The following is a 12417-nucleotide window of genomic DNA, read 5'->3' on the forward strand; positions in this document are numbered from 1 at the left end:
AAGGAGGAGTCACCTCTGTACGTCACAGGGAGTATGTAGCCACATGGGTATCTGTAGAAACACGCCTGGTTTAATGGCGATAACCGCATTGGAACACTGGTTTGATAGACGTATTTTATGTTTATAACATTTTCTAGAGGTTTACGCAGATTTTCGAGGCAACGGGTCATTTTGTGTTTTTATTTGTTTCGTAATTGTTCTGTGCAAGATCAGTGTCCAACCCTCGCTCAGAGTGCCACAATGGAGCTGGTTTCTTACGTTAAAAACATCAATTTAAGACTTGAAGCTAGCGATTAGATCAATTTAACAAGTTAACTGCTTGAAATCAGGAATAGACCATTTTAGTCCCTGAGAGCTACGGGGTGCTACATTTTACATTTCAGACGATTTTATACCTAAATAACCTGTTTCATTGCTAGAAACAATATAGTTCAAAGTGTATCATCAAGTGAACTGATGATCTAAGGGGGGGACCATAAAACCAGGACCAGCCAACCGTATTACCTAAATTGATTGAATTCATGCATTTTAATCTCCTAGTTATATAGGCGAGTTATGTGATGATGCTTTTTCTCACTGAACTACTACTAATTTTCTGATTTTACAATCCAGCTTTATGATCACATTACTGCATGCTAACTTTTTTTACTTCTGTGAATTATGTTTTTGCATGTAAGTGATAATACAAACTATAAGACTGTATTGTGCAATAATAGAATGTACAAATGCAGAAAGACAAATTGGACTATTCACAGTAGTGTATATCTATTTCAAATCTTATATTTCACCTGTATAAACTGAATATCAATTTACACTTATCACTATATATATATAGTGTAGATTTTTATAAAAATTAAGAATATGAATTTTAGATATTGATTAAATGTTTAGGCATTATTTGGATTAATTGATCATTTATGAAAAACCACGACACACTCAAGTGACTTTGAATCCCATGTGCAGTGAATCGGCTCACTGGTGGTGAAAATCAGGAAAGAAAAACACAGAAATCAATATGCCCCAGTTATCAATGAAATAATACCTTTGTGTCATTTTGTACGCTGGACCAAAGTCTCAAAAGGATTCTAGAACCAAGTCCACATTAGTGATTCATCAAGGTTTTGTGTAGTCTGCATAGATGAACATCAAAGAGTACAGCAAAAATGTGCTGATTGTTGTAAAGGAACAAGTAAAGGTTTATTCCATGTTGAAAAGAGAAGAAAAGAAACATGTCAACATGACTTCTTTATCAACATAGAATAAACCTTTACTTGTTCCCTTGCAGCCTACGCATGCTGACACAGCTAGAGTACCAACTTGAGTGAATTGTTGTATACAACACACCAATTGCTGGAAAGGTTCAAGTGTGATCATTTGAGTAGAAGAGTCACTCAAGTCCTAAGATCTTATTTACTGTCCCTTCTGCAGGATCATCCTGACCTGACCAAATTTCAGCAGGGAAATTCACATTCTCATCTTACTCATGTAACAATGACCTTTCTCCCAAGATGAGAATGTACACTAACACATGCTATGGAAGGATGCCCTGCTCACCAGATTTAAGCCCCATTGAACGTTTGTTTAATATAATATGGTGGAATGACATGGGTCATCTGGGGCTCAAAGAATAATATAAAGGCAGATGCATGTCCGTGGCCTATCAGAGGAATGAGAACAAAATCCCACTATACCACGTCTTGAAGCAGAGTACACATCACTAATGTACAGCTTGTTTTATGTTTAACAGTGGTCACACATGCTACTACTCTGTGACTTTCATTGTAGACCCACTGTTAAACAACCCTCTAATAACACTTACTCAGCATAAAGAACTTGCCTGTATCATATTAAATGTCATGCTACAAAAAATGTTTTTTTCCTAGCAATTACTTTGTGAATTTGGTGAAATAATGATTACTAAGTTTCTTCAGAAGCCCTGTACAAAATATTGCATTGCAATGTATTCTATGAACGTAAAACAGAAACATGAATTTCACAATAGGGAGATGAGACCCTGTACTGAATTAAATGGTTCAGAAAATGGATGGATGGAAATCCACAGTTTAGCACGAATTTTGACTTGGTGAATAAAACAGAACACAAAAACTGTCAAAATTATCATACGTGCGGTATATATAAACAAAATCTAATGTAAAAATATTTTAAAAATGCACTTGTTCAACGTACGAACGGGGTGGGTTTATTTTGTACATTTTTGTATCTTTTCTAGTATGTGGTCCGTAGTTATTCTGCTACGTTTCTTACTATTTTAGAGAAGAAAGACATTTTGGCATCAATTACTACAATAATTCCTGCAAATACGAACACGAAACCTGCGAGTTAAAAAAAAACATAACTTCAACAGGTAAGGTACGGTGCAACTTTTCTTGCCTCGGAAGTGCACGAAACTCTGCGAAAAATACCGAAGAATATCAGCCATATTGTTTTTTCAATGTGGTTATGGCCATAGAACCAAGCGTGCCTGTTAAACTGTGGTATCTCCAGACATGAAAGGATTGGTTTATCTTTAATGCAGCAAAGGGGGAGAAAATGTGTTTAATGTGTACTGTACCAAAATGTAAAATAACACCATCAGCGTCAAAGAGTTTGTTGTTTTCCAGATTCAGTAACTCAACGACTTGTATTAGACTCGGGTGTCTCGAATGCACAATACGCTCCCCTTTCGAAATGTCTTAAGCGGGTGTGTGAGAGGCATATGGATTTTTCTATTTTTTAATATTTGGAAACATGCCAACTCGACGATAAGCTAGTATGTGCATTGTAATGTTATCTGTAAAGAGACAACCATCGAAATGAACACTCTTGCTAAGAGATAACACAGTGCACGCTTTTAAATTACTTGGGTAGTAGCGCCCTTTCCAGGACATACTGTATAAAGCACGCAGAGTAAATTCTATTTAAAATGCAAACAGTAAATGGAATTATTACGTTTCTAATCAATAATAAATTGTATCTAGATTCCCTCTGCAGCATGCCTCTATTCAGAGCCCAGCATACACAACCTTTATGGTTAAATCAAGTATGTCTAGTTCCAAAACAGGTACTATAGTGTAAGTTATCAAGTGACTTGTTCCTTTTACAAAGTGGAGTGGCCTATCGCGACAGAGGAAGCGCCTTGTTAAACTGGGCGTTTCAGCTTTCGCGCTAAACTGACAAAAAAAAAACAGCTTCGATTTCTATAAGCGCTTCCCTATTTTAGAGTTCATGAAGTTGACTGGCATTGGCCTTAAATTCTTCTTGCTCGGTGCCCTCTGTTGACAAAAATGAAAATAACGCAATATTGCGTTACATTCATAAATTTGAATTGCGTGTACTGTACAAAATTTTAATCTCTCAGCTCATTGGTTTTCTTTCACTATATGTACTAATAATATATTTGTTTTTCATAAAGTTTATGTAAATTATACATTATTATCGTTTTGAATATTTGCTGTCTTCTGAGTATACAGTACGAAAAATATGTAGTAGTATAAAATGTAAATCTCAGTTCCAAGGGCGAAATGTTGTTTCCTTTCTTCTCTTCTATGTTTTACTGTAATAGTAACTTAACCTCGTTTCTTTAAAGCTCGCATGCCTATGCAACTCTACTTTGTAATACATACATATTATATCAGTATTGCCAGCAGCCATATCACCCTGCATCTCACAACTGGGAACCCACTGCAGTTAAGCAGGTATTAGCCTGGTCAGCACCTGAATAAGAGACCTTTTGGGGGAAAACTAAGGCTACTGTTGAAAGAGGTGTTAGTGTAGGCAGAAGAGGGTGATTACTCACCCTCTGATCTGTGTGGGTTCTAATTCCCCTAATGATATTTGAAAAAAAGCTTAATGTAAATTGTTTTAGAGGGCTTATCACTTCTCATATGCCACATCTAATTTAATCTCAAAGTACTGTATGTGTCACTCACTTTATTTCAGTTTACTTACATGAATAAAGCATTTTTTCAGGTCTGTGTACACACTTGTGGTAAATGTTATGCTTTCACTCTGGATTTTTATTAAAATCCTCCTCACTCTCCCTTAAAGAAGGGAAAAACAATGTCAATCAATCAATCAAGGTTTATTTCTCAATTGCACAACAATACAGCATACAGCGGGGGGTTGTCGGCAATTAAATGCTTTTTCCACAAGCTTGCAAGGAGAGATAGGACAGAAGTTGATCGAATTAAGGTTACAAGTGGAATACAATAAATTATACAATTTACAAGATTTACACAATAACATAAGGAGATATGGTAGGGATAGGAGATAGATACTTTATTGATCCCGTGAGGGAAATTGCAGTGCAACAGCAGCTTAACACAGACAACACAGCAACAGTGTAACGAATGATAAAATAATAATAATAATACAATACATACAATACAATCAGTACAGTGAGAAGTGCACTAAGAAGAGATCCTCACAGTACAGAACACACAAAGAACAAACCAGAACAGAACAGTACACAAAAAAGTCGTATTGCACAATATAAATATAAATGTATTGCACAGGTCCCTGGCATATATTGCACAAAACGGTTGTAAACGGGAAAAAGAAAAAGAACAGATGTATCAGTTTACTGTTCAGTCCAGAAACAGGTCACTGTCAATGTTGCCTCTGCCCAGATGCAAGGTGGATGCGTTGTACAGTCTTATGGCAGAAGGCAGGAATGACCTCCTGTAGCGCTCCCTGTCGCACTGTGGATGGATCAGCCTATTGCTGAAAGTGCTCTTCATTTCTACAAGCATGTCATAGAGGGGATGGGAGACGTTGTCCATGATGGCCTCTAGTTTGGACACCATTCTCCTCTCACCCACTACCTCCAGGGGGTACGGAATGACCCTCTCCCTGTCTGGCCCCTCCTGTGCTAGCACTGTGCCCACCCCCGTATCACTGGAGTCTGTATTCAGCACATAGGGCAGCGTCGGATCTGGGAAGGCCAGGACAGGAGCCCCCACCAGCGCCTCCCGCAGCCCGCAGAAGCCTGCCTCACAATCCGTGTCCCGGACGAACCTCAAATAATAAGATGCCAACCCCAGGAAACTGCGGAGCTCCGCTATGGTGCGGGGCGCTGGCCAGTCGCGCACCGCAGCGACTTTCTCCAGGTCCGTGGCCACCCCTCATGGCCCAACCACATGCCCCAGAAAGGTAATCTCCCGCCTCAGGAGCTCGCATTTCCCAGGGTTGAGCCTCAACCCGACCCACCAGATGCAGGCCAACACTAACTGGAGGTTCGTCAGGGCCTGCTCAACATCCCGAGCATGCACAAGCATGTCAGTAGCCGCAGCGGAGGTCAAGCGAACTGAACCAGGTCGACCCAGAAATATAATCCAGTGCATCATCTATCCACAGCAGAAGATAGGAGTCCATCCAGGTGACCTCGTTCAGCTTTTTGTAGTCCACACACAACCTCCACTAGCCGTCCTTCTTCTGGACTAAATTGAACGGAGAAGACCATGGGCTCGCGATCACTCCCGCCGCAGCCATCTCACGAATCTTCTGCTCTGCAGCCGCCCGCTTGACGTGGGCCATCCACCGGGACAGAATGCGAATGAGCCACACATCCCCGGTGTCGATTTAATGCTGCGTGAGAGCTGTGTGGGTGCAGTCCTTATCCCTTGCCGTGAACAGATCTTCCTTCTCGTCGAGGAGAGACCGCAGCCGCTGTTGCTGGTCTCGAGTGAGGCCCTCGCTGCTACGCTGCAACAGCTCCCCCACAGCACGCCTGTTTTCTGCCCTCTACTTGGCCCTTGCATTCCTCGCATTCCCCCCAGCGGCCACCCCAAGACTCGTGCCTCTGCCTCCTCTTCCACTGCATGGTGAGTGCCCGCTGGCCAAGGACTCTGCGCACTGCCCCATCACCGTCCTCAGGCGCAGGCTTGTGGTTTCCCATCCTGGGGGTCCAGCTGCCTCGGTGCCCTGCAGGACAAGGGCCGCAGCAGGGTGATGGTCGAGCCGGTGTCGACCACGGCCTGACAGGGTCTGCCCTAGATGAGGCAGGGGAGAAACAAACCCCGGCTGTGGCCAACCCTTCCCACAGCGGCAGACGGGGTGAAGAACTCCTCCTGGCTCTCAGGAGCGGGGGTAGCGTCGTTGAAGGGCGGCCTTCCCCCCATCCCCTCAGTGGTGACAGATGACCGGCCTTCACCACTATGCTGGCGTCGCAACGCTGACCGTCTCCTCCTCCCTGTCTGATTACCTGGTCTCCTGGTACACAGCATCGGCCTGCTCCAAAGAGAATGGCGCAACCAGCATTACGTGGCGCTACACCTCTGTTGGAACAATGGCCCAGAGGAACGCCTGGAGCGCTATCTCCTGGTGTGCCTCTTCTGGGAGGATAGGGTAAACCTGGTGGGCTAAGTAGGCCACATCTGCGGCAACTGACTACAGTAACTCTCCCAGTGTTGGGCCAGCTTTGCCAGCAGCAGTCCCGGCACCTCCCCTCTTCCGCTGAACTGCCTCATGAGGGGCGACGCCAACGCAGCGTAGCTGTACCGCTGCTCATCAGGGACATCCAGCAGCGCCTGGCTGTCCCTGGTGCCTTCAAAAAAGGCCTTCTCCTTCAGGATTGCGGGCGAGTTGGCCTGCCATCTCCACCTGGGTCCAGCTGTTTGCCCAGGCTGCCATCTGGAACACCAATGCAGCGATACAGTGACTCAGGCTCTTAACTGAAAATGCAGTGATCTTTATTAATCCGATGTGCATCCAGCACAGCAACCCAACAATACAAGATAATAAACTACAAAACACTGGGATCAAATAGGGTACAGTGACACCGTATAGGGTGGTAATTGGGTACATGTATAAAAGGGGTCCAAAACCAAGGAACCTATTTACATAAATCCGGGCGATCTCGCGACCGTATACACTGGTTCCGCCATTGGTCTGCCGCACTGGCCAGCGGCACTCCTAGTCCCAGCCCTGGCCACCACTACTCCCGTCCTGCACCTCGCCGCGCACCCACCCGGGCGCTCTTCGGCCACAACGCCAGGCGAGGGCACTACAATAACAACCTTTAATTCTACATTTTAACTATATATCCTAGTATTTTATTTGCCTTTTTAATTTCTTCTCTCTACTGCCTAGAAGATGCCTATGATGTGTAAACATAAACACCTAAGTCTTTTCCCTAAACCTCTAAGAATATTTGTATTTATAGTTTTATTTATTTATAGTTTGTAGTTATAGTTTATATTTTTTTTACAACCAGCATGCCATACGCTGCACTTGTGTACACTAAACACAACGTGCACGGTCGTGTTTTCTTTTTACTAAATCGTCATGTACAGTATTTCATTTGCCGCTTCTGCAATCTTTGCCAATCCTCCTAATTTGGCATCATCTGCAAACTCCACTAAAGTTTACGAAGAACACTACAGTCCTGCTACAGATGCCCGTGGTACTCGACTAATTACTTCATCCCAGTCTGAGTATCCATGCCCTATTTGTACCGTTTTCTATTAAATGACCACTTCTTAATCCAAACACTCGCGTTTCCCTGAATGTAATTAAGAACTAGCTTGACATTTGCAATTAGTTTGACAATAGAGAAAGTGGAAGTAGCGGAAATAAATAGCTTACACAGATTTGACAAAAATATAAGGGATGCACTGCTTAAACTGTATTATTACTGAAAGAATATGAAGAAGTTGAAGTTGTGTAGGTGGTGTGACCGCTAGTAAAGAGGGAAAGTTTCCATGGCGAGATGTCATCAAAATATACTCGGTTGCAAATAAAAGACTAGAAAATACAACAAGGAGACTTATATAACTCTAAAATCATGGGGATACAGCCTGGATCAACGTACAGTTGTGTAGGAAAACTTTCAGTCGCATTGACTAGATCATTAGAAAGTCTTGCAAACTCTTACGTGATATTTCGAGGCTACCTAATCTAATCTAAATTGTTTATAAGTAAAACAACAGAAAAGTACGACTGTCGTCTGCGGTCCTGCCAAAAATACTACTCGGACGTTCTACCGTAAAGCAATTCGTTTTTATTACGTCTTTATGTTTGGGTTTCAGATTTCACAATATTCTGATCAAGAAACGTAGAGCAATTTAATGCGATTTAAGTTAAAAGCTATCATTTGCAAAGTTAATTTTTGAACAAGAAGGCCTGCAAAGTCGAACCACAGAACAGAGCTTCTGTATTGTTCAGAATTGTGTATTTCAATGGAGGAAACAAAACAGATAGCCTTCATCTACGAAAAGTCATGTGATTGCACTGCTATTAAAACGAATGAAGCAGAAACGATGTTTACCTTCTATATTTAATTAAAAATAAAAAACTATACGTCGTGTTACTAATCTGCTTCAAAGCTTGAACTGTTTTGTTTATGAATGAGGAGGACTTCCTGCAATGTTTTTTCTTTCAACCTAGCTACATACTGTACGTCATGTGGTACTGCGGTGTGAAAAAGTTTGTCACTACTGTACTGCATGTCACTTTTACCAGTGTGTTGCACTTACTGTAGCACAGTGGAAAAACAGCTTTACGGGCAACATGGCTCCATAAGTAATCATTATTCCCCTCTTTTTTATTCAACAGATTGTGACTTGTGAAACATGGCCAATAAGGAGGAACTAGAAGAAAAGCTGAAAAAATTAATTGTGAGGTTAAAAAATGTCCAAGAAGGAAAGCAACTGGATACACTTATTCAGATTCTTGAGGATTTACTCTTCCTTACTTTTGCTGGCGACTGTGGTAAGTAGATGGTAGATACAGTATTATATCGATGTTGTCCTTTAGAAAACATACTTTAGGCAGATCTAATTATAGAACAATAAACTAATTTTACTTTTAGAACTACGATTAACCCCTGCCTCTTCACACTCCGTGCTATAAAAATAAAGGTTTCCCGAGCTACAGTATATTTGCAAATCATTGTAAATCAGTTATCGTTGTACATCGTATCTACTTCAAAAAGGAATTACTGATAATACTGTATATTGTTTTCAGCAACAGAATTATTTGAAGATAAAGACGTTCACCTGCCTTTGATGGTGGTCTTAGCTTCTTACATTGACAGTCATGCTGTACAAGAGGTCAGTGCGTATTATTTACTGATGCCGTTTTAGCGATGGTGGTGGTTTTAGAAAATATATTAAGACCAAGCACCAGATGATACGGTTTTGGAAAAAATAAAAAATCTATTTCTCATTGCAAGGGTGTATTTAAAAAGTGCAATGTTCACTGGGGAAAACGTGTTTAGTTACCTTTTTCATAAAATATACAGTAGTTATTTTATGCATTATCGTTTTCTAATTAATGGTAATGTTTTAATGTCCTCTTTTTATTAAATCTCACCTTAATATTTCTGAATAGTATTGTTGAGTTCTATCCTAATTGCTGTATCCTGTATCCTAACAGATACATTAAAATTGAAATTCTCCATAATATAACAATTCTAATAGTATCAAGTTTTAGTAATACTATGTCTTAGAAATGTCTTATATATTTTTCTTATACATTTATTTTTAAGAAATGTGCCCATGGAAGTTAAAGTGCTTACTTTATAAATGTTGTTTTAAATTATGTATACAACAATTTTCATTTTTGTGATTATGAACAAATTAAGTGTGATTAAAAGTTATAGGCCCAACCTGAAAGACACCGAGGCTACTGTACATAGGAAACTTGCCTTACAGGAATTCCAAGTGCTTTTGTAGCATGTCCGTGAACAGCTTTAGGGATCTAAGTTTGAATGCCTGAGCCTCTGGTTTCTTGTTCTTGGGAATGGAGGAAGAGAGCCTAAGTTAAATATTTAACCCAAAAGCAGTTTTCATTGCATTTTATGAGTGGTATTAGGGTGTGTTACTGCTTGATGTTGTAATACATTCTTACTTTATTTAGTAACTCGAACACATCCCATTCCAAATAGCCTGAAATGCCTTTTAAGAACTGATGAACTCTTTGAAGTCTTAGTAATTTTTTTCTGATAAAAAATCAACAGTACTGATCTAAAACGTAATGGGTTTTATCTTAAGGTGGGATGGTCGTTGCTCTGCAGACTGATGGAAGTTTGCCCTTCTACTTTGGAAAAGGTATCAGCTCCACAAGTTGAAAAAGACTGGGAAGTACTGGGAATACACCAGTAAGTATGCATGTTTATCTCATCTGCAAATTCATAAACTGATGTAAACTTTCATGTTTATGTTTTGTGTTTCTAGATGTGAAGCTGTTAGTTTGCGGGCTTGGGTGATAATAAGGAATTGAAATGACCACAGTCCACTGGCATTTATGTTCCTGCAGGGTTTTATTAAAAATAAATCAAGCTTGAATGTTTATTTTACTTAAGTAGATGCTTAATGAAGGAAGGAGGTGACTGGGGTGTTTGGGGAAAATTTGTTTGGGATGACATGAACTTTAACTTTCCTTAATTTTCTTTCTTTAATGTACAGTACAAGAAAGGAGACACCTAGGTTGCAGGTCTGCAAGTTTTACAATAAGATGTTGAGTCACTTCCTCCGCAGTTTTGAGAACCACAACTGCTAACAGGCCTTTGTTAACAAGAGGATGTGATTTTTTTCTTGTTTGTGCCATTAATTGGGTCTGCTTTTAGCACACTGTATGAAGCAGCTGAAAAATACAAAAAAGATAAGCCTTTCTGTTTTCATTTAGGTTGCATGTCAGTCTTTCTTATTTTTGTCACAATGTGTTTTTACAAAGGCAGATTCTGAAGATGCTGTCTTTGCACAATGGCCATTCAAAGCTGATGATGATTGGACTCAGAGCTTTATCGCATCTTTTAGAGTCAGGTTGGAGCTGTTTAAGTTTTATCCCAATTTGATGTACTGTATACGCATATAACTCAGAAATGGTTATATGTGTTATTAGTCAACATTTCATGTACTGTATAAGTTTTAATTAGAACCATATACGTGTAATTCTGAATGTTTTAGTACTTTGGAATACATTTTTTTCTCTAGGCACCCTCTTGTGGAAGATGTTTTAGATAATGAACTCTCTTTACATTACTTGTATTGTTTGTGTAATAATTTTAGATGAAGTAACGTGCTTAGATTTTTAATTATGTGATTCTCTCATTGTTCCAGATGCAATTTTGTTAATGATCTTAGAGGAAAATGTTGATGTCTTCCTTTTGATTGTTGATGCAATGACTGTCTTCTGCTCAAATGAGGAAATCCAGATCTACGGATGTAAATCATTACAACTGCTTCTAGAAAAGGGTAAAAGCATAATTGTTCCAGACGTTCATGTCATATCCTAGAAATGCATATAGAAAATAAGGCAAATGCTGTACACATATAGTGTTAGAATAAATAAAGAATATACTGTATATAAATACACATTCTCCATCTGATGGCATTGCTTTAGACCCTCTGTTAATTCCTATTAAATATTTTAAGATAATTTTAAAGTATGTTAATTGTTTTAGATTGAATTAAACATTTATTTCAGTTCCAGATGTTCACTTAATTGAATTTGTGGAAACTCAAGATCACAATGCAATTCTGAATGCTGCAAGGCAATTCCAAGACAATGAAGACACTGTTCTGCATGCACTGAGGGTCTTACTTCCTTTGGCCGGTCCTGGTAAGGCTTCGAGAAGCACATTTTATGGCTGAGCTCCCAGTTTTGAACTCTAGCATGTGGGGGATTTTTTATGCTTTGTATTTTGACATCTATGGGACAGCATGTCTTTGGCATCGACCAAATGTCTTTCCTGGTTTGCTCTAATTGGGATTGAATGAGGCTGACAAGATGTGCAGTTATATAGCTGTACAGTATATATACTGTATATTATACCAATAGGTCTGCACTGAAGATTTGCATTGGCTCTACGTTTTTTGTTTTCATTCACTTTACTTTCTGTGTGCTGCAGTTTCCTCCCGCAGTCCAAAGGCATGCTGTTTAGTGTCTCTACATTGCCTTGCCTTAGGTGTGTGTACATCCTGTGATAGACCGATGTTGCATCCAGGGTGTGCTCACATCTTGCACTCAGTGACTTCTGGGTTAGGCTGCTTCCCATGGCCCCTCTGAGTATAAAGTAATTACTAAAAATGGATGATCTTGGACTTTGCCCATAGAAAAAGAAATTGAGTATTTGAGATCTCCCTTTAGCTCAGCTGGCGGGTTCCCTGTTGAGTGACGCCGGAGACCCGGGTTCGAGCCCCCAGCAGTGGGGGGCTGACCTGAGGCGGCAGCAGTGAAGGCGCATACCCACGTGAACCTGAAAGTGCAACAGTATTATTTTAATGAATGTCTTACCTATACTAATGACTGTTAACCAAAATTATGTTCTAAATGTTACCTCCATGAGTCTAGATAAAATGTGTAACAATAAAGATCTCAAAAAAGATAAGAAACAATCTTATGAATTTAAACCCAAATGTATCTTCCAATGTTTGTTCTTTGGGAATAAATTTAAGATCATAAGAATGTTAAGAA

General features: G+C 40.1%; 1 protein-coding gene across 3 annotated transcripts in view; it reads left to right on the forward strand.

Annotated features, from left to right (window-relative positions):
* The first annotated feature begins 8263 nt into the window (after positions 1 to 8263).
* The window catches only part of lrrk2 (leucine-rich repeat kinase 2), a 53125-nt gene continuing 48971 nt past the window's right edge, over positions 8264 to 12417 (forward strand). For 2 of the 3 annotated variants that reach the window (XM_088923860.1, XM_088923863.1), the window contains exons 1-6: positions 8264 to 8709; positions 8965 to 9050; positions 9993 to 10099; positions 10675 to 10763; positions 11061 to 11195; positions 11428 to 11562. In XM_088923860.1, coding sequence (XP_088779986.1) covers positions 8571 to 8709; positions 8965 to 9050; positions 9993 to 10099; positions 10675 to 10763; positions 11061 to 11195; positions 11428 to 11562 — 691 coding nt within the window. In that variant the 5' untranslated portion in view covers positions 8264 to 8570. The remainder of the gene's footprint in view (positions 8710 to 8964; positions 9051 to 9992; positions 10100 to 10674; positions 10764 to 11060; positions 11196 to 11427; positions 11563 to 12417) is intronic. The other variant, XM_088923861.1, reaches the window with a different exon arrangement.

The sequence above is a fragment of the Atractosteus spatula genome, chromosome 8 (genome assembly GCF_055471065.1).
Source record: "Atractosteus spatula isolate fAtrSpa1 chromosome 8, fAtrSpa1.hap1, whole genome shotgun sequence".
NCBI classification, from domain to species: Eukaryota; Metazoa; Chordata; class Actinopteri; order Semionotiformes; family Lepisosteidae; genus Atractosteus; species Atractosteus spatula.